General features: G+C 37.3%; 1 protein-coding gene across 3 annotated transcripts in view; it reads left to right on the top strand.

The window, feature by feature from the left end:
• The first annotated feature begins 384 nt into the window (after positions 1–384).
• The window catches only part of LOC129076817 (cAMP-responsive element modulator), a 51,628-nt gene continuing 29,312 nt past the window's right edge, over positions 385–22,700 (top strand). For 2 of the 3 annotated variants that reach the window (XM_054580967.1, XM_054580966.1), the window contains exons 1-4: positions 385–459; positions 6,422–6,519; positions 6,677–6,816; positions 18,566–18,754. In XM_054580967.1, coding sequence (XP_054436942.1) covers positions 385–459; positions 6,422–6,519; positions 6,677–6,816; positions 18,566–18,754 — 502 coding nt within the window. The remainder of the gene's footprint in view (positions 460–6,421; positions 6,520–6,676; positions 6,817–18,565; positions 18,755–22,700) is intronic. The other variant, XM_054580968.1, reaches the window with a different exon arrangement.

Genomic DNA, 22,700 nt, shown 5'->3' with positions numbered 1-22,700 from the left:
GATTTTCATTGTAGTCTTTGAAATTAAAACAGCTTTTAGTATGTAGGTGTGATTTCTCAGGCAGTAGAGTTGATAGCAAAGTCTGTTTATATTGTGAATTCACAATTTTTCATTCTTTATTAACTGACTTGAGTGCCACTCAGTACATGTGACATTTGCATATACACTATGACATCATAAACCCCACTACAAGGAACCTGGCTTCAGACTACGGCTAATCTTCTAGGTGTTAATCAGATGCTGTGTTACGCATTATGAGGTTTCCCAGTTATAAATGTCATTATTAGAATTTATTTTTAAGTTGCAAAGCTAAGTAAGGCTGTCAGTGCGTCATCTTAACTTATTTCTTCAGACCAACTACGGTCTGTAGTGGGTTTTCGGTGGATGTGGTGGCATCAGCATAACCTATGTTTCAGGCATCCCATAGAAGAGGATTATTCAGGGGAGCTGGAACAAAAGGTAAATTATGTGTATTCTGAGTTCATTCTACACACTTTCAGAGCCTCATAGAAAGAGGTATAAATTATGAAATACAAAATACATCCATTTAATGATTTTTATTTTTGAGCAGGTACCTATCTGATTGTTGGAATGTGGTAAATATACTCATAGTTCTTCCTATGGCTTTCTCCCTCTCTTCATTTTGGCTTTCTGCACAGATGTTTCCTCCGATGAGAAGCTTTCACATCGGCTGTATCCTAAAGAGCCTCCTTCCACATTCCCTAGTCATTCTCTGACTATTTTACCTTGCTTTATTTTCTTTCAAGGATTTAGCACCACCCCAGGTTATGTATTTGTCTCTTCATCTGTTTTCTGTCCCCTCCTGATCTAGGAGAACAGAGACTTTTCCTCGCTCACTGCTCTATCCCCACTGTCCAGACCAGTCCACATGGCACCTCCCTTGTTTCTGTGAGACTTGCTTATTAGAAAGTCTTGGAGTGAAGAGTTGATGTTTATAAGGAGTTTTCTATTTCTACCTTCAGTATGCATATTATAGTCCAAATGAACTGAATTTTATGTCTCTGTAACAGTGGTATCTTTTAGAAAGGAATTAATTTCCCTCTCTTTCCAGAACTGCTTTAGAATTCTGTTTGTACATTGTGAATAAAGTAACTAGAATACTCTATAGATTATGCTTTGTCAGTATTTTCTCAGATATTTACTTCCTGTCTGAGCTTTAACCCAAGCACGAGTCCCACAATTTTCCTTGCCTTTTAAACATTTCCCCCTTACTCTCCTACCATAACTTTCAACCTAGCCCTACCTAAAATTGAATCTACTACCTTTCCCCAGACAAAAAGATGCTTCCTTATTTACCCATTTTTGCCTTTGCAGCCATCAGGCATGCTCTTCGGTCAATGCCTATGTTTCTTCCATGCCATCTGTGTACCGTGATTCAAGGGTGCCACGTATTCAGTTGTGGCCCATGTGATCAGTATAATAATGAAATAATGCTAAGATGTTAAAGGTAGGGAACCATGTGAATGTTTTTCTTATGAGTAATGGTGAAATTTAGCCTGTTAACTCTACCAACACAATTACTAAAGGCTTAATGCTACCCACTTAATGCCACTCCCTTTCGGTAGTGAGAATATGGAAGGTCTGATAGTTTCTCTAGATCTAAGGGTTTTTGTTGCTTATTTTATTTTTGTTTTTAAGGGTACATCTGAATTCTGACCCTAGGGTATGTCACTTGTGCTGGTGCTTAGCCTTTATTTCAGTAGTTTAGTCAAAGAGTTGTCTCCTGAGCTTTTACACTACCCAGAGTTTGGACATAGAGAAGTTTCGTAATAGAGCTCATCCCCAGGATTCCAGGAATACAGTTTTGCATTAGTGGGTAGAGCTCCTTTTCTGCAGCAGGTATCTCGACACTAAGCCATTGTGATAGGGTGATTGTTTAATAAATTAAAATCCTGAAAGTTACACTTGAAAGACAGTTTAAACAACTTAAAGCATGACTTAAACTTATCAAAACCCATAACTCTTTTGAGTTGTTCTTCAGTCCTTCAAAATATTTGATTTCTTTGAAGCTGGGTCATTTTCCCACAGAAAGTGGATGTGAGCACTATCTGCTCTCTCAACCCACAGGCCTAGTCTGTTAGAATACTTGTGGTACTCTTGGGTATACTATATATAATACTTTGCTCAATCTCTGACATATGAACTCTCTGTCAAGATTATTGGATGTGGTGGTTTGGCTGTGGAGATGAAATCACAGCCTGCCTCAGCATCCTGCTCTTCAAGCTGTGTGCCAGGTGTAGCCCCTGTTAGGAGAGAGCAGCAGTTTTCAAAGTGTGATGCACAGAAACCGCGGGGAGTCTGAGGCCTCTTCCTGGAGGCTTGGGAGGATAAAACTATTTTCACCCGATGCTAAGATGTATTCTCCTTTTTTCTCTGTCTTGTCATTTGCATTAATGGTACAAAAACAATGGGGAGTAAATTGTTGGTACCTTAGGAGGAATCACGTCAGTGGCACCAAACTAGATAGTCATCATTGTTTTCTTCACTGCCATTCACTCGCAGTAGGAAAAAAAAAAAGTCAGCTTCATTTAGGAATGTTCCTGATGAAGCAGTAAATATTAACAATTGTATTAAATCTTGACGTCTAAATACATATTGTTTTAAAAACATTTTCTGAGTTATGAAATTAGGACATTCACTGGAAGCATTTCTGCTGCATGCGAAGATTGATGGTGTTCTTGGAAATAAAAACCAACACGAATTATTGTTTGAATGGCAAGATGAACTAGTGAAGTTTTTTTCACAGGACATCATTTTTCTCAAAAGAATGGCTAATAACCAAACTGGCTATTCGAATTTATTTGATAAAACATTTTATCAAATGAATGAGTTTGTCACTTCAAGGAAAACAATTGACAGTTTTTATTGTCAATGATAAAATTCCAGCTTTCAGGCAGACGTTTTGAATTTTGGAAAACCTGCATCTGTTGTTTTGAGCTTGACAGCTTCCCGATATTTATAGTTTTCTGATGAGATTGATGTTGCTTTTAATGAAAGTGCTTTTCTGATGGCATACAGTGATTGGGGAGACATAAGAGTAGCTGTGATTTGTCAGTGTAGAGGCAAGGCATTAGATTGCATCTGGAGTAATTCTAGAATATCATGTTGAACATTTTATTTGTTAAAAAATAATTTACCGCATTGAAGTTCTGTCTATAATTTCTCTTAAGTTAGAAGGGGTAGTTTATACTCTGGCCTAAATAAGACTTCACTGTTAGTAGTTGTGAGGTAGTTTAACTGCTTTAGAACTTTGTGCTTGGAACATTCTTAGCCACCGAAGCATGGGAACCAAAGGCGAGCGGTGTGGGTTCTTTACTATCTATCACATCAGAGAATGACTGTTCCAGGACAGTGACCACCTCCTGATGGTAAGGACCCCAACTTGCTTGTTATTTCTTGGAAGCAGGAAAAATAGTCCAGTCATCGTAGTAATGCTGTTTCTTTTGTTTAAAAAAGCAAAAAAAACAATAAAAAGTTCTAGCCTTAACCCTCAATGATGATTGTTTCTGCAGGTTTCTGTAGCTGGATCAGGCACCGGAAGAGGCTCCCCCGCTCTGACTCTAGTGCAGTTACCTTCGGGCCAGACTGTCCACGTCCAGGGAGTAATTCAGACACCACAGTCATCCGTTATCCAGTCACCACACATACAAACTGCTCAGGTTAGCTTCCTTCCTGCGTGGTTTGTCTTTGACTTTCTCGAGCCTGGGCTTTTTTTTTTCTTTATTAATTTATCATCTTTTCCTTGTGTAACTTTTAAGCTCAAGTTGTTTTATTAGAGATTTGGAGGAATTTCCTTTTACATATGAAGCACATTGTACTCTGTTAGATACATAGATCTGACTTAAGAGTTGCCATTTTGTTGTCACCTTTTAATTTGCAGGATGAGTAATTGCCAGATGAATAATTCTTCAAATGGTTCTCTGCTCAAACTGGGATTTACTTAGCAGAGCTCTCCAGTGGTGCTTAAAAATATTTTGAGGATTTTTTGGAGAAGATGTCTGATAAACACAGTAATATAAAAGATTATAGTACTGATGCTATTTTCATGAATACCCACATTATTAGGTGGGTAGAAATTTAAGTGTATGTTTAATTCAATACGTGCAACCCATAGAAAATAATGATGTCATTGTCTCTTGGTCTTATGTTTATACATCATGTACCCCTCTCAGTTTTAACCTCGGTTTTGTAGATGTGATTAGTATTATGGTTGTGATCCAGCGATGTGTTTTATTGTTATCAAGGTTGGTTGTAAACCCTTAGCATTTCTTGAAGCGTACTTTTTGTGTTTACTGAATTTACTTCTCTTTTTTTAGGTCAGTTTGTTATTGTCCTATAAATGTTAGAAATAATTAAGCCTAATTGATGACAAAAAGACCTTTGAGGAAAAAGTAAATATACTAATTCGGTCTTGTTCTTTTTTTTTTTTTTGTAGTCTTGTTCTTTTCCTGCATATTTGTGTATAATTTATTGCAAAACCAGAATGGGGGTGGTAATAAAGCCACGAGCAGTAAAAGCTTGGTTGCCTGTGCAGCACTACGTGTCTTAATAATTCTCAGTACTGTCTCCCTCCCCCCACTTGATGACTCTTGGTTCCAAGAGTTTCTGACTCTAATTATAAAATAAGAAAGTCTTTCCACTCTCTTTTTGGTATTATGACTTGTATTTGGGGTGCAGGTATTTCTTAGTTTTAACCTAGCTGGTACCAGAAGAAAGTTTTGTCTTATATTTAGAAGGATATTTTTTTTTTATTTTGTGAAACAATGATTTAATTATCTTTGTACAGATACATGATGGGGGATCTTGTCTTAAAAGTCCTACCTGTTGAAGGATGGACAAGTCCCTTAATCTCTCTGTGTGAACTTCAGTTTTTGCCTTTCTGAAATGGGTAAATAAACAGCCTGCCTCACACAAGGAGGTTGTTGGGATTTATATGAGAGATGTATGAAAGCCCAATGTAAAGTGATAAATGTTTGATAGTGATACTGCAACAACATTTTTTCTAATAAATTCTATTTATTGGCTATTATGCTCATTTGTTGGGTGTCGGTGAACAGAGATGTGTTGTCATATGTGCAGGTGAACATGTATGCTCATCCATGTCCTTGGGAAGTATGTATTCCTTCTTGCACTGTTGACATATTTTTTTCCTTACCCAAGGATATTTGTTTTTCATTGCTTTTAGAGAGAGAGGAAGGGGGAGAGAGAGAGACATCAATGCAAGAGGGGAGCATTGATTGGTTGCTTCCTTGACTGGGGATCATATGCACCTGGACTGGGGATAGAATCTGCAACCTAGGTTATGTGCCCTGACTGGGAATTGAACCCTGCATCCTTTTCAGTTACCGGATGATGTTACAACCAACTGAGCCACACTGGCCAGGGCACATTGTTCATAGTTTAATAAGCTCTTTTGATTTTGCCCAAATCAAATTCCCATGTAATTGTAATATTAAGTAAAATGAGTTTTGTAAACTACTAACTATCCTAGGCCTTAAATGATAAATGGCTGTATATAATGAGAGCAGTCATGTTGTAGATTTTTAATTTTAGTCCTCTGACTTTGTTTAATAATCATGTTATTGTATTATTGCTTGACTCGAAAAAAATGAAATCATGCTTAAAACTGATCTTTTTTCTTTTCTTTTCTATTTTTATTTTATTTTATGTTATTTTATTTTATTTTTTATTGTTCAAATACATTTGTCTCTACCTTCCCCCCACCACTTTCCCCTGCCCCGCCCCCCGCCACCTCCCTCCCTCAATCCTTCCCCACTTTGGCTTTGTCCATAGGTCCTTTATACATGTTCCTTGTTTTAAGGAGAAATTCCTTATTTTGACCTTCAAGACTTATCATTATCAAGCTTGTTGTAATATAAATCCTAACTTCAACCAGGCTTGTGTTATCTGCTTAAATATTCTTTCTTCTTGGGACCTATCTAATGTCTAATTTGAAGACCCAGCTCAAGTCAGCTGTGGTATTGTGAAAAGGGCAATGAAATTGAGACTTTTTTCCTGCCTCTGTCATTCGTTCATTTCCTGCTGGATTTGTGAGAGTATTTTCAGGGTTGGGACGTGAGGTCTTATGTATCATATATTTAGGCCTTTCCTGTGAAGCCCCACTTGACATTCCAGCCATTATTTGACTTGCATTTCTCTAGTATTTATTATCTGCACTGTTCCTTTCATACACGCTTGTCCTATAACTGAAATGCCTGTGTCCGTGCTTCCTTTCCTAAGCCAAGTGTGAGCTCCATTAGTGCGGGCGCAGTGTGTTCTGTTGCTGGGTGCTTCCCAGCACCTGGCTTAGTACTACTGCACATGGAGACCCTTAGTCGCACTTTTTGAAGGAAGGAAATCACATCTTTTATGATGCATTTCAGAAACTCTTCTATTATAGGTAGCAACAATTGCAGAGACAGATGAGTCTGCAGAATCAGAAGGTGTAATTGATTCTCATAAACGTAGAGAAATCCTTTCACGAAGACCCTCCTATCGGTAAGTTAAGTTTCCACTATAATCATACTTTTTTTCAAAAAGTGAGTGTTATTAGACATCAAACCAAGGCTTTCACTATAGCTTTTCTGTTTTAAATCTCTTTCATATATCTTAATTATTTGTTAAGTTGTTCTGTTATTGTTAAATTCTGTTGTAGAAAAATACTGAATGAACTTTCTTCTGATGTGCCTGGTGTTCCCAAGATTGAAGAAAAATCAGAGGAAGAAGGAACGCCACCTAATATTGCTACCATGGCAGTACCGACTAGCATATATCAGACCAGCACGGGGCAGTACAGTATGTATGCTGCAATTCAGTACCATACAGTGCCAGCTTTAAGTCTTCTCTCGTTACATGGAAGCAACTCGGGTTTTGCATTAAACTGTTCCACTTTAAATCATAATACATAATCTGTATAACGGAATGAAAAGTACATGTTAAAGGACTAAGGGATTTGTATTGACAGCTGTCATATAATTTGAAAAGTAAAATTTTTTTTACTGAATATAAAAGAAAATTTTGAGTTTAAAATAAAGGGAGGTTTTTTCTTATTTATATATTTATATTCATGTTTAGTAAAACTTTAAAACTTACTTTTTGTTGCCTTTATGATGCATGCAAACATAATAGATATAAATGTCTGTATTTCATTCTTGTTGGCTTTTACTACCAACAATTACATTTTCTACTTACTAATTTAAAAGACATATATATGTTTTCTAAATTATGTTTTAAATGTAGTTCTGTTTTCACTGCAGTTTTGTGCTGCAGTTTTTCCTTAGACAAGAATGGAAAAATGATTAATTTTTAAAGCTACAGTAATTATGTTATTGTATTTGAAATTTTATTTTTCCTTTGTATTATATTTTATGGTATTTTAAGTATATTTTATTGATTATGCTATTACAGTTGTCCCATTTTTTTCTCCCCTTGGATTTCCCTCTACCCTTCACTACCCCTCCCTCTAGAATTCCCCTTCCTTAATTCATGTCCATGAGTTGTACATGTAAGTTCTTTGGCTTCTCCACTTCTTATACTATTCTTAACCTCCCCCTTTCTATTTTGTACCTAATATTTATGCTTCTTATTCCCTGTATCTTTTTCCTCATTTTCCCCCCTCCACCTCCATGCTGATAATCCTCGATGTGATCTGCATTTCTGTGATTCTATTTCTATTCTAGTTATTTGTCTAATTTGTTTTGTTTTTGTTTTTAGGTTTGGTTGTTGATAGTTGTGAGTTTGTTATCATTTTACTGTTCATAGTTTCTGACCTTCATCTTTTTCTTAGAAGAGTCCCTTTAACATTTCATATAATAAGGGCTTAGTGATGATGAACTCCTTTAACTTTACCTTATTTGGGAAGCAGTTTATCTGCTCTTCAATTCTAAGTGACAGCTTTGCTGGATAGAGTAATCTTGGATGTAGGTCCTTGCCTTTCATGCTTTTGAACACTTCTTTCCAGACCCTTCTTGCTTGCAAGGTTTCTTTTGAGAAATCAGCTGATAGTCTGATGGGAACTCCTTGGTAGATAGTTCTCTCCTTTTCTCTTGCTGCTTTTAAGATTCTCTCCTTATCTCTAATCTTGGGTAATGTAATTATGATGTGCCTTGGTGTTTGCTTCCTTGGGTCCAACTTCTTTGGGACTCTCTGAGCTTCCAGGATCTCCTGGAAGTCTATTTCCTTGGCCAGATTGGGGAAGTTCACCTTCATTACTTGTTCATATAAGTTTTCAATTTCTTGCTCTTCCTCTTCTGCTTCTGGCACCCCTATGATTTGGATGTTGGAACGTTTAAAGTTGTCCCAGAGTTTCCTAAGCCTCCCCTCATTTTTTGAATTCTTGTTTCTTCATTCTGTTCCAGGTGAATGTTTATTTCTTCTGTCTGTTCCAAATCATTGATTTGAGTCCCGGTTTCCTTCCCTTTACTATTGGTCCCCTCATTATCTTATTTCACTATGCATAGCCTTCACTTTTCCCTCCATTTTGCGACCATACTCAACCAATTCTGTGAGCATCCTGATTACCAGTATTTTTGAACTGTGCATCTGATAGGTTGGCTATCTGTTCATCGCTTAGTTCTATTTTTGGAGCTTTGATCTGTTCTTACATATGGGCCATATTTCTTTGTCTCAGCATGCCTGCTACATTGCAAGGGGTGGAGTCTTGGGTATTCACCAGGGCAGGGCAACCTGCATTGCTGCATTTAGGGAGCTGTATGTAGGGGAGGGGTCAGAGTGGGAACAATGGCACTTGCTCAGCTCTTGCCCCACTTTTAGTCACTTCCCCCACTACCCACAAGCAAATTGGGACCGTCTAGTGCTGATTCCCAGATGGGTGGTTTTGTGTATGTTCTAGGACCCTGTGGGTCCCTCCAATGGACTCTCTTGTGAGACTGACAGTTTCTCCCACTGTTGCAAACCCCACAGATTTTTACAGCCAGAGGTTTCGAGGCTGTATTTCCCCATGCCAGAACTTTGGATTGCACAGTCTGTCTCACTCCCCAGTTGTTCCACTTCATTTATCTGCATGTAAATGTGGGACCGCCCTGTACAGCACCACCGTCCTCTCCACCCTGGCTGCCTGTCTCTGGCCCTCCTACAGTCTGGATGAATGCTTCTTCTTTAACACCTTGGTTGTCAGACTTCTATACAGTTCGATTTTCTGGAAGTTCTGTTTGTTTTTTATTTTTAAATTGGTTGTTGTCCTTCTTTTGGGTGTGCAAGGAAGTGAAGTGTATCTACCTACGTCTCCGTCTTGGCTGGAATTCTGTATTTTAAACACCAGAACATTTAAATAAACAAATTAGTCTTGTGAATTTTAATAGGTTGTTCATTCTGTGCTTTTTGCTTTAAGCACAAATATTTTCCCCCCAAACCAAGACCATTTGATAAATAAAAATACTTTAGTAAAAAGTAGATCCAGGAAAAAAAAACGTGTGTGTGTGTGTGTGTGTGTGTGTGTGTTGGGAGTGGGGGGATAAGACAGCAAAAGGACTGAAAAAGAGTAAAAAAAAAACCCAAAGCTGCTCAGGTACTATAATATGTGTGATAATAAGTACTGTGTTGGTCCAAAAACAGTTAATATTTTGGATATGTTTTCTGTTGTCCTTTAAAAAGTAGGAATGTGTAGAAAAGTCTCAAGTCTTAAGACATGGCTGTTAAAGCAAGCTGTAATCTCCTCTAATCTATGGGAAAACCTAAAGAGTCATTAGTTTTTTAGGGTTTTACTTACAGTGGTGGATTTACAGCATTAAACACTGTGGTAATTTTGGTTCCTTGGGTAGCTCCTACCATAGTACCTGGCAGAATTGGGGTATAACTTGTCCACAGCCTCTACAGGACGCTGAGTGGACATGCCTGAAAGTCCATGTTAGGAAAGGAAAACTCCCCGCTGTCTATAAGGATTGGACCCTGAGAGTATCACTCTTGTTTCTTTTGTTACGTCTCTGATTTGTATGCCTTTGTGTCTGGCTCTCTGGGAACACATGGTGGGAGTTGTAGAACTGAAAACTGGAGTTTGCCAGCTGTGGGCTTGGCAGAGCAGCACACGGGCCACAGGGGCACTGAGCTCCTCCTGCCCTCGGCCCCAGAGTGGCTCTGCAGGGTGTACGTGGACCTGCTGGAACCTCCTGGCTGGTCAGCTGTACACATATTATCATTTCCTATTTGGGCTGTGAGGAAAAGGCTGGAAATTACTGATGAAATAATGCTCACACACCTTAAAGTTTGGAGAACTATCCAAGATGCTGTCATCTTGAACCTGTCATCTTGAACATCACCATGCATATGCTAATGCCACCTAGGAACTGATAAAAACAGTGATCTCTGTACAAGGCAATATGGATAGGGATGCCATGGGTTAATATGCTTAGATTATTAGCTGAAAATTTGATATCATGAAAACATCGGGTTGAGAGAATGTTGAAGCTATAGATGATGTGGAGAAGGCATTCGTTCTGGTCCTGTCATTTGCCAACTGCATCAGAGCGAGCTTTGTTTTCCCATCTCAGGTGTTTAGCGTTTGAAGTGGGAATGATACTAGATTGGGAAACTCTGGGGTCAGTGTGAGGACACAAGAAGATAACAGGTAGAAGTGGGGAAAAGAAACATACTACTTTGACATGTCACAGAGAAATGTATGCTAGCTGCGGCCATGTGTCAGCCATGTTCCCAAAGCCTTTATTTCCCTGCTCTTCGTGTGGCTTGGAGAAGAGAGCTCAGCATGAATCATCACTGTGACGGGGGCGGGCAGGGGTGCAGTCAAGAGCTCTGCTTGAGAACTAGGAAATCTGATGTTTAGGAGTTGGGGGTGTATCTATCTATTTGCCACAATAGAAGTCCTGGGCTGTCTCCTACTGAGGTTTCTTAATTTGGACCCACACAGTATTGACCCTGGCAATTATTTTAATGAAATTTGTGCTGGTTCTATATATGCTGTCCCCTTGTAAAAATTCGATTTATTGGTTCACAAAAAGTGATACTGCTTTTGCATTTTGCAAAAATGCATTTTGTAAGCACTTAATGACACATTTTGGTACGATAATTCTTTTGATTGAAGAGTGAATATTAACATTTCAACTTATTAAAAACATTTACTTTAATTGGAGGGTAAATATATATTCACACATACACAAGATCTATTTTCTTTTGTTTTATTTCTTACTAAATATAACTTAAGAGATATTAATGCTTTAGTGTTCCTAGATATCTAGATATAGAAACAATCTGGTGTCCTTTGGTTTTTAGACTAGAGGCATTTATTTTACTAGAATTTCTGGAGATTTTTCTATGTATTTTTGTGTTCCTATTTTTGAAACCCTTTCATAACCTTTTATTATAAAAGTTAATTCTTCAACATTTTTCCTTGGATGACTTCCCTCCAAACTTTGATTTGCTTCTTTTTTGAAAAATTATTATATTAGATTGTTCGTTTATCATTAAAATTTTTTTTAAATCATGTTTATTCTATTACAGTTGTCTCAATTTTTCCCCCTTTACCCCCCTCCGCCCACCCCACCCCGCCCCCTTCTCCCACAGTCAGTTCCCACTCTGTTGTCCATTTCCATGGGCCATTCATACATGTTCTTTGTTCTAGTCCCTTCCCCTTCTTTCCACCATTTTCCTCTTTCCTCATCCCCTCTGGTCACTTTCAGTTTGCTCCATGTTTCCTTGCCAGTGGTTTATTTTGTTCGTTAGTTTATTTTGTTGAACAGATTCCATTTATAGGTGAGATCATATGGTATTTGTCTTTCACCGACTGGATTATTTCACTTAGCATAATATTCTCCAGTTTCATCCATGTTGTCGCAAAAGGTAGGAGTTCCTTCTTTCTTTTTTTAAGTGCAGATTGATTTTATGTATTTATTTTTTAAATGTCAAGATCCATTATAAAATATTAAAAAATTTAAATCCATTATAAAGTCTTAGCAATTAAAACATCATGACACCAGCACAGATATAATCAAGTAGATCAAAGAAATATAATGAGCATTCTAGAAACAAACTTATATATGTCAACAATATAATATATAATTAAATTGATGTTTCAAATGAATGGGTAAAATAAGGCTTATTCAACAAATAAGGTGCATAGACCACTATTACTTGAAATAAAACAAACATAGAGCCCTATTTCACACATTATACAAAAAATATTCAAGTGAGTTAAAAATCAATGTGTAAAATCTCAGGAGGTTTAGGAGAAATACAAACTAATATTTTTCTTACCCTGAAGTAATGTATTCAAACCCAGAAGCTATAAAGTAAAATATTGACAATATGACTATATTAAATATTTAAGATTATATAGTAATATACATATAAAAAAGTTAAAGGACAAGTAATAGAATAGGAAAGTATAACACATCTAAAAAAGGGTTAATAGGTTTTTTTTAGGGAAAAAATTCTACAAACATTTAATCAAAATATGGATAAAGAATGCCAAAGAGTCATTTAAAGCTTTTTAAAATTAATCAAAATAAGCAAGAAATAGACTAAAACAGGTTTAGTTTCAACAAATAATAAAGTAAAATTAAAATAACATCATTGTCACAATCAGGTTAATAAATATTAAAAATATTGGTAATATCAAGTATTGGTGACTATAAAGGGAACTGGATAGTCATAGACTCTTTTTCTTCACCTTCTTAAAGCAGTCCCTTTAGCATATCTTGCAGTGCTGGTTTGGTGCAGGTGTATTCCTTTAGCCTTTTGTCTGGGAAACTCTTTATTTTGCCTTCCATTTTAAATGAGAGCCTTGCTGGGTGGAGGAGTCTTGGTTGCAGGCCTTTGCTTTTCATGACTTGGAATATTTCTTGTCATTCCCTTCTAGCTTGTAGTGTTTCTGTTGAGAAGTCAGCTGCTAGCCGTATTGGGGCTCCCTTATATGTTACTACCTCTTTCTCCCTTGCTGCCTTTGGGATTCTTTGTTTGTCTTTGATATTTGCCATTTCAATGATGATGTGTCTTGGAGTGGGCCTCATTGGGTTCTTCCTGAATGGAATCCTCTGTGATCCATGGTCTTGTGTGACTTTTTCTGTACTCAAATTAGAGAAGTTTTCCATCATTATTTTTTCAAACAGGTTCTCTATCCCTTCCTCCTCTTCTTCTCCTTCTGGTATCCCTATTATACAGATAGTATTACGTTTCAGGTTGTCCTGCACTTCCCTCAACGCCTCTTCATTCTTATTGAGTCTTTTTTCATTTTCTTGCTCTGTCTGGGAGTTTTTTGCTCCCTTGTCCTCCAGCTTGCTGATTTGATCCTCTGCTTCCTCTAGGCTGCTTTTGATTCCTTCTATTGTGTTCTTCAATTCAGAAATTGTATTCTTCATTTCCTCTTATCTCTTATTGATAGTTTCTATGCCCTTTTTCATGCTGAGGTAGTTTGCAGTAAGTTCCTTGTAGTTTGTCTGTAGTTTCTGGTAATTCTCTTTGAGCCCACTGAGCTCATTGAGCTTCCTTAGAAGCATTGTTTTGAACTCAATATCTGATAGTTTACTTGCCTCTATTTCATTTATTTCTCTTTGTGGGGATTCTTTCTTTCCTTTGATTTGGCGGTGTTTCTTTGTCTTCCCATTATTTGTGAAGCTCTTCTTTTTTTGCTTCTGCTTCTTAAACTGATCTCTTGACTTCCTGACTTTGTGGTGTGAGCTCCTATGGTAGGAGACTGCTGGGTTTTTTTTTCTTTCTGGATCTGCCTCTGATGATGTCAGATGTTGACCCTGTCTGACTTTAGTCAAGTCTGTTCAAGGCTTCCAGGAATTTACTGTCTGTGTCTGTCTCCTTCAGCTATTAATCTAGTCACTCTGCACTCAGCAGACTGGCTTAGAGACACCATGGGGTGGGGCAGAGTCCCTTCTGGGGGTGGGATTATTGGGACTTCTTATGCTGTTGCCACTCAGGGAAGTGGTCTGCCTATGTCAGATGGCTGCTGCCATATGGGGGAGGAGTCAGCACTCTTTCCATTCCCTCCCCTAAGCCTCCTTTCCCAGTCTCTCTTCAGGCATCTCTCCTACTCTGCCTCAGCCCTTTTGGAGACCAGGGTAAGTGGTTGCAAATAAAAATTTATGCGTTGGTCCTTTAAACGGCTCTTTGCATCTCCAGCCTCCTGTCTCTGGCAGAGAGCAACCTTGCTGCTTTTCACAGCTGGCCATTATCTGTGTACTTTTTCAGCTCTGGTGCTATAGGCTGGAGATCTCAGCTTATGGTTTAGACCCTGCTCTTCTCAGGGATATCCAACTGGCCGTTTCAATATCCTTCTGATGCCGCTGCCCTTGGCACCCTGCCCACCTTCTTGAGTCTCTACCACACTCCTTACCAGTTAGTTTGTGCTAAAGCTGATTCTTCTGTCTGAGGTTATAAGGATCCTCTCTCGCTATTTTTCTGATATTTGTTCCAGGTGATTTCTCCACAATTTAGTTGTAATTCCAGGTTGGTCCTGGGAGGAGGTCAATGTGACTTCTACTTACTCCTCCACCAACTTGATTCTCCAACCTATTTATCATTAAATTTTTTTTGTTCTTTTACTGATTCTACATAGGGGGGATGGGAAGGAGAAAGAGAGGGAGAGAAACATTGTACAGTTGCCTCCCATATGTACTCTGATGGGGATCGAACACACAACCTAGGTATACGCCCTGATCAGAAGTCAAACCGAAAGCTTTTTGTATATGGGATGATGCTCCAACCAACTGAGATACATGGCCAGGGCTAAAGACAATTGTTTTTTTTAATCCCTCACTCTACTTTACCCAACCTGACCTCTTCCATTATCAATTAAGTGCTATTACCCAAGTCTTCAAATTATTTTCTTCCAAATGTCTCTTATCTCTTTCTTTGTTCCTACTTTATTTTACTAGGGATTTTTAGAATGAGTTACTTTTAACTCATTTTTACTGAAATTCTTATATACTAAAGGTAAGTGGGTCAATCCAAAATCCACCATTATGAGAAAGACACATTTATGAACTGTGTGGACTGATGAAGAAGTGATAATTCTCAGGATACTCATGAATAAACACTAATTCCAATTCTTCATTAAAAGAATTTGCATAGGACAGGCTTACACAATCTAAAGTAAATGCAGTTGCATTTATTATTACTCTTAATGACTTTGCTTACATTCTCCCAAGGTAATTTTCAAAGCAAACATAGAAGGTATCTACTTTATATAAATCTGGATTCTAATATTGGTGTTGCTATTCTTGTTCTAATTTAAGGCTGTTTTACTATTTCTTCTGCTTTTAAGAAGATACTTCCATGTTAAGTCAATGAAAATTTAATCATGAATCTTTTCGTTGCAATCTGGGATAAAGATGATTTTAAATTATCATTACTTAACATTTACATGTTTATGGATTTGAACCTGGGTCTGGCCGCGATTCCCAGCCCCCGCACTCTGCAGCTGCCAGGGCCGCCTCCTGTATTGGAATCAGCTCATTTATACAGGTTTAGGGTTAAAAAGATGTTAGCATTAAGTAAAAAGAGAGCAGATGAAATTTTTTTAGATTTTATTTATTTATTCTTTAAAGAGAGGGGAAGGGAGGGAAACAGGGTGAGAAATATCAATGTGTAAGAGAAACATAATAGGTTGCCTCTTGCACCCTCAACTGAGGACCTGGCCCAAAACCTAGGCATGTGCACTAACTGCGAATTGAACCAGTGACCTTTCAGTTTGTGAAACAATGCCCAACCCACTGAGCCACACCAGTCAGGGCAAGCAGATAAAATCTTAAATAAGTTCCCTTTCCCCATTTGCTTATGTACCCTGCCTCATTTTCTATCCTTATTTATATTTCCCCCCTTATTTATTGACTTTATAAGACTTTAAAATGCTTTTGAATTTTCATCTTGTAAATAATATTTTCTTTTTTTAAATTTTACTTTATTTTTTCAAATACATTTGTCTCTGAATATTTTCTTTCAATGATATTAATAGTTTTAAGAGAGAAGTGCTCAATGGCAATGAGTAGTGGAAATTGCAGATTTTTAAAATATGGTTCTGTACACCAGGAATAGCCCATTTCCAGTATCCTAAAGCATTAGGAAATCTTGTACATTGTCAATGAGAGGTAGCATTTGAAATGGGAATGTCCTTTTTTATTTGATAATGCCAAAATTAAGAGTATCTTTGTTATTAAATAAATAAATAAATAAATAAAAGCTAGACTTAAGTATAAGACTTATCAGTAAAAATGGTCCCTCCAGAGCCAGTTTGTTTGTGTATTTAGCTTTTGTTTTTCACATCTCATTATATAATGATTTAGCCAGAAAATGAAGTGATAAGAGTAACAGATTCTTGCTGTATCAGCTTTTCAGATTGTGAAGACAATAAGTTTTGCTTGGAACTATGGGGAAACAGTGAAAAAAAAAAAAAAGACAAAGCAAGGACCTTGGTTACTTACCTATTTCATGGTTCATATCTCCAGAAGCCACTACTCTTACCTCAGACATTTTTTTTACTAGTCCAAAAGCTTACTAACTGGTATTGAATTGAACTTTTCTAGATTCCCAAATGGCTTATGGCCTGTCTTGAGGAAATGACAGCTATTCATTTGTCATATTGAGTGCCTGCTGTATGTGGTTGTGAAAAATACCAGGAATGGGCCATTTTAAAATGGAGCTCAAGCAGCCATTCCAGAGGAACTGTCTTGCTTGTGCTGTCTCTTGAAACTGTGGACTGGGGCCAAACCACAGTTGTTTTATAAACAGTTGTTGATAAGGTCAGCAGGACTCTCTGATCACAAGGACTGATGATTATGCACCCTCAATCTGAAGATAGAATCGGGAAGCAATCACATGTAGCCAGTAGTGGCTCAGCATGTGAGCACCAATAGGATTTTTTTTTCTTTTTTAGATAATTACTTCTTTCCTTTTTCTCATAAAACCTCTTGCTTTCATCCTGTAATCAGGACAGAGTTCTACTTGAAACTGTGCTCCCAAAATTACAATTCTTTGATCCTAAATACAAGCTTGTTGTCTCATTTTTGCTTTTAAAATTTAGGTTAACACTAGGCTTTGTGCTTCTTGTACATTGTAGTTATACTGCCTGTTCTTGTTTTTTCTAAAGCACTATTGCTGTGACATCAACTGAAAATTACACATTCAATTCAAACTAATTATCACCTGAAAATACACATTCAAATGTCTGATAACATATAAAATTTATCCATGTTCAGCCATGAAGATTTAAGGAAACATTACCTCTTATTTTTCTTATGTCTCTTTTAAGAAGGTAGACATAGATCTCTCCCAAACCCTTTTATTGTAAGGAGGGAACACTGAGACCCTTGAAATCTTTGGAGAGTCATGGTAAAATATTGTTTTTAAAATGTGTACAGAATATAAGGCTCTAGATTAGCCAGAAAAAGCGATATTGCATCAGAGTTTATCAACCTGAGCACAACTGATATTTTGTAACTGATTCTTCAGTTTCTGTCGATCCTATTCTAATAGCAGACTGTCAATGAACTAAAACAAAAAGAATGTATCTATGTTGAACTCTTTAAAAAAACGTCAACCCATCTTCTTGTGTTAGGCTTACCCCATCAGGTCTTCACTTAAGTGATCCTTTGCTTAGATACTGTTAAAATGGCTAGGTAATGACTTGGAAATGTTCCAAGTATATTTTAGATGCTACTGTAACATTCCTATAAAGCATTTACATTGATTTATCAGTGTTGCGTTATTCTGATGATGTATTATTTTTATCTTCATTGTTAAATCTAGTTAGCTAGTTTATATGCCATCTGTTTTAAAGGATAGCCCTTGTTCCGCTTAATCTCTAGCGTTTAAACTAAAACGTGGAGTCATAGTCTTATGTTAAAGTATATTAACTCTCAGATATTTAGATTTATTCATCTGTTCAAGTGAAATTTAAAAACATTTCACTTCATCAATTCTTCTTTTGAAACTCTCAGTTAATATGTTACTTTTGAACATGACTGGCGAATCTCAGTATTTAGAAGAAACCCTCCTCATATTTGTTGCCATTGGCTGAGATAGTTATTTCAAGACACTTGGTAGAGGTAAATATTGCAGCACAAATGGTTTCAGTAGTTACCTTTTAAAGTCCTTACCAGCCTAATATTTTATATTTCAGGTTTCTCCTGACATAGTCAAAATGGTAAAGGCTTTAAAACCCAATATTTTCTATTGGTTTTTATTACTATTGAATAGCATGAAAAGCTATTTTCTTCTGATGATAAATTAGAAAAGTAGTTAGCTGAATGAAGAAACAAATTCATTGTATGCATGATGCTCAATGGAATGTCACTGATCATTTCTTAAATATAAGAAGAATGCTCTTTATACAGATCTAAAAATATCTGAAAGAACAGAGAAAATCAAGATGCTGGACTTTCTCCCTGTCTGTATCTCTATTCTTCCTCTTAAATAATTTAGTTTATTAAAACTAAATGCAGCAGAAATAAGGGTAAATTGAGAATGAGAAGCATTGGTAATATCTAGACCCAGAGTACATTCTTCCAATATGAGATGATTAAAAATGAAGCTTGGAATTCTCTAATATTTCTTTTCTCTTTCTGTTAAGTTGCTATTGCTCAAGGTGGAACAATCCAGATTTCTAAACCAGGATCTGATGTTGTTCAGGGAATGCCGGCATTAACAGTGACAAGTTCAGGAGCTCCTCCACCAGGTGCTACAACTGTGCAGGACACAGCGCAGGCAGCTGACGGCACACAGCAGTTCTTTGTCCCAGGCAGCCAGGTGGTTGTGCAAGGTATAGTTTATTAACCTAACGCATTTAGAGTACCTGTGGGTTACTAAAGCACACCACTCTGGTGGTTTTATAGTTTTCTGAGACACACAGGAGGTAGAAGGGTTTCCTTAAAGATTGAAGAAGTATTTTAGTATATTATACATTACATGATTTTTATTCTTTACCAGGTTTTATTGGCTGTAAAGAAAAGTTAAATTCAGAGCAGCATAATGAAAAAAGGGAGTTGAAAACATGAGTGAATTCTTTAATTAAGTAAATAATATTTTATTTGAGAGGATGATAAATGTTATATCTAAATGTTTTTTACCTACAGGGTCTAGCACAAGTAACACCCTGTTTTATTACAAAATCTTTTATTATAAAATCATAAGCATGTAACATAACAATATCACACTCAAGCACACTATATGACATTTTAGATGAAATGTTCAAATTAAAACTACAAATTATCATACCTATGTTATTACCCTACCAACCACACTCAAGCAGACATTATTTCTGCCAGACCCTGCAGCTTATGAAGACTGAAGTAGCCAGTCTGTGATGTTCTGACTTTGGGTCTTTCCCCAGCTGTTACACTCAAGCCTTAATTTACAGACATCTTATGTCAAAACAGTTGCTTATTTTCTTTTCTTTAGACTGTTCACAGTATATTTGAATTCTGAGGTGCCCATTCTACCTCTTATGGAAGCTGATAGTAGTGATATAAGGTGGTTGGAATGTAGCCCTAAGCTTTTAGGGGAAACTAAGCTTTCAATTAAACTTGAGTTAGGCATTATTTTAACTTTATTCAGTTGTGCTTATAATAACTATAATGTGTTTATTAGAACTTCAAAAATTCTATTTTTTTAACTTAATTCTTTTCCTTTTGGACTACTTGCTGAGGACTTATGATATAGCACTAATTTTAAGGGGAATAGTATTAGTCCCTTTAATTTGAAAGTCTTCCAAGTGTAGAAAACAGTAGATTACAACTGATCAATCTTTTGTTAATTAGCTTTCCTCCTAGGTATTTGGGAGGTTAACGTGGACTGTAATAAAAGTGTATGAAGAACTGCAGTGGTGGCATTTATGGAGTATGAGAAAAGTTCATAGTATTTACGCAATACTCTAATGTTTCCTTTTAAATGCATATTAAAGCCACCCATCAGAGATGCTCCTCAGCTTATGGTGGAATTACATCCTGATAAACCTATCGTAAATTGAAAATATAAGTAAATTGAAAATGCATTTAAGACACCAAACCTACTGAACATCACAGCTTAGCTGACTCTGCTGTAAGCATGCTCAGCTGGGCACAGTCATGTCACACACTGAACACTGCAGAGTATGGGCTGTTGACCCTTGCGATCACCTGGCTGACTGGGAGCTGTGGCTCGCCGCACCTGCCCAGCATCAGAGAGAGGGTCAGACCTCATACCACTAGCCCTGCACAAGGCCAGAATTCAAAATTCCAACTGCAGTTTCTATTGAATGTGTACCACTATTTTGTAGATAAGAATCATATGACACAATCATATGAATGTGTACCACTATTTTGTAGGTAAGAATGTAAAGTCGAATAATTGTAAGCCAAACTATCTCAAGTCAGGGACTGTATATATCCCTCATACTCATGAAACCTCTATATCTAAATGAATAATCATAAAGAATCATCATTTCTTCTAATTTGTTTATTATAGAAAGTCCACCACAAACTCGATGCTTTAACAATGAGAGGTTTTTAATTGATACCCTACCAATGAGAGTTTTGCACAGATAACACACAAGTGTTGTGATTTGAGGGTTTATTTAAGAATTCTTTTCTTCCAAAAGTCACAAAGATATTTTCTACAAAAATTCTATTAGCTTCATAGTTTTACCTTTTACATTTAGGTTCTTAATTCACCTGAGGTTCACGTCTGTATGTAGTATTAGGTGGGAGTCTGGAGCCACTTTTCTCCTGCTGATGGTTTATCCTCTCCCAATTAATTTATGAGGCAGTCTTAATTATATAGTAGGTTTTCGTGTATACTTGGATCTGTTTCAGAACTCTATTTGTTATCTCACAGGACAAGTTCATCTTTTTTTGTCTCTTTTTTTAAAGTGCTGATTTAGCTTTTGTGAACCGTTACTCTTTCATGTGCATTTGGAATAAATTTGAGTTTCTAAAGAATAATAATATAAAATCAATAATGAGATTAAATTTAATTTATAGATTAATTTTGAAAGAACTAAAGTCCTTTTTTATTGTGATATAACTGACATATAACATGATATTAGTTTCAGGTGTACAACAGAATGATCTGACATTTGTGTTAAGTCACAATAAATGATCACCACAATTGGTCTAGTTAACATCTATCCCCACAAATAGTTATAAATTTGTTTCTTGTGATGAGAACTTTTAAGATCTACTCTAGCAACTTTGAAATATACATGCAGTATTAACTGTAGTCAACCAATGTATACATCACATCCCCCAAGTTTTGTTGCTCTTTTGAACAATAACATTCTATTGCATTTTCTAGTTGTTGGTGGTATGGAGAAATATTATGGATTTTTAAAAAAAGTATCTTTTGACTATTAACCTTCAAAACTCTAATTACTTCCAATGATATGCTAATTCTTTGTGACTCTATCTGTGATACTATGTGAATATTTATATCAAATACATATAAGATACTTTGTTTCTTCCCTTCCCATCTTTATTCTTCTTGTTTTCTTTTTCTCCTTATCCTGTCTCTTCTTTTTTTCCTCTTTTTTTCTTCTTTTTAAAAATAATGATGGCCAGGAGTTCTAGTTTGGTGTTAAGCAGAGCTGGTTGGTGGGCATTCCTGTCTTACTCTCTATCGCATTGAAAGGTCACAGCAATTTCTTTCTGAGATCTCAGTTCTTATCTTGATTGAATCCCTCCGCAGTATTTAGCACTGTTGACCTCTGCTTCCTTCACTTCCCTGATACTGCTTTCTTACCATTTTTTTCTTCTGTCTCTCCTGCTTCTCTTTCAGGCTCCTTTATTGGTATAACCTTCCTCTCCCATCTGTAAGTGTTAGTGATGTTCCTTGGGATTGCATCCCGGGCCTTCTTCCATCTGACTTGGGTGCTGTGCCTGGATGAACTCATGCCTGCCCATGGCCTCAGCTCACGGTGACTCTGCCCCTGATTCCAGTCGGCTACTGACATATTTCTCACACATCTCAACTTCTTAAATCCAAAACTCCCCATCCATTTCCCAGCCCCAGTTCCCCTTTGTTTACTTCAGTGATGGATCCTCCCACCCTGTTGCTTTAATTCAGAAACCTGGGTGTCATGTCTTACTCTCCCTCACCTTCTCCATTCATTCTTCTTCTTGCTAAATCACAAGCCCCTGCACCCTTCTCCACCCCTGTCAAAATTCCAGGTCCAGCTGCTGTCCCCTCTCGCCTGACTCGGGTCTGCCAGAGGCCTGGCCTCAAGCTGGTTGCTCTGGAGCAGCGTCCTCAGTTTCCTAATCATGCTGGGGACAACATATCCCTTGGCCTGTTTTTCAGGAAACTGTTCTGAAAGTTCAGCTAGGCTCTCTTTCTTCATCCCTCCCAATGATTCTGGGAGCTGATAGTTCTTAAAAACAAAGCCTGTGTCTCCAACATTTCCTTTTCTCCATTACACTCTCGATTCTGCAGTTCTCAGTGGTAATTCTAGAATTCACATCTCATTGTGTCAGCCTCATGCCCAAAACCCTTCAATGGGTGAAAACCTATTACTTGTTGGACACAGTCAAAGTCCTCAACATGGCCCAAACGCCTGCCTGAGCTGGGCCTTACTTCCTCCTTCTCACTTCTCCCTCTTATGCTGGATTTCTTTCATTTCCTGTCATGTGTTGTGCCCGCTCTCCTCTACAGCCTTCGCACATCGCTGTTTGCCTTGAGACATTGTTCATGTTTCATCTTGGATAGCACTATCCCCCGGGACGCCTTCCGTGACC

This window comes from Pteronotus mesoamericanus, unplaced genomic scaffold, assembly GCF_021234165.1.
Source record: "Pteronotus mesoamericanus isolate MK-2021 breed Mesoamerican mustached bat unplaced genomic scaffold, CSHL_Meso_final contig_645, whole genome shotgun sequence".
NCBI classification, from domain to species: domain Eukaryota; kingdom Metazoa; phylum Chordata; class Mammalia; order Chiroptera; family Mormoopidae; genus Pteronotus; species Pteronotus mesoamericanus.
The sequence above is the reverse complement of the archived record's forward strand: the minus strand, read 5'-3'. Positions and strand labels throughout refer to the sequence as shown.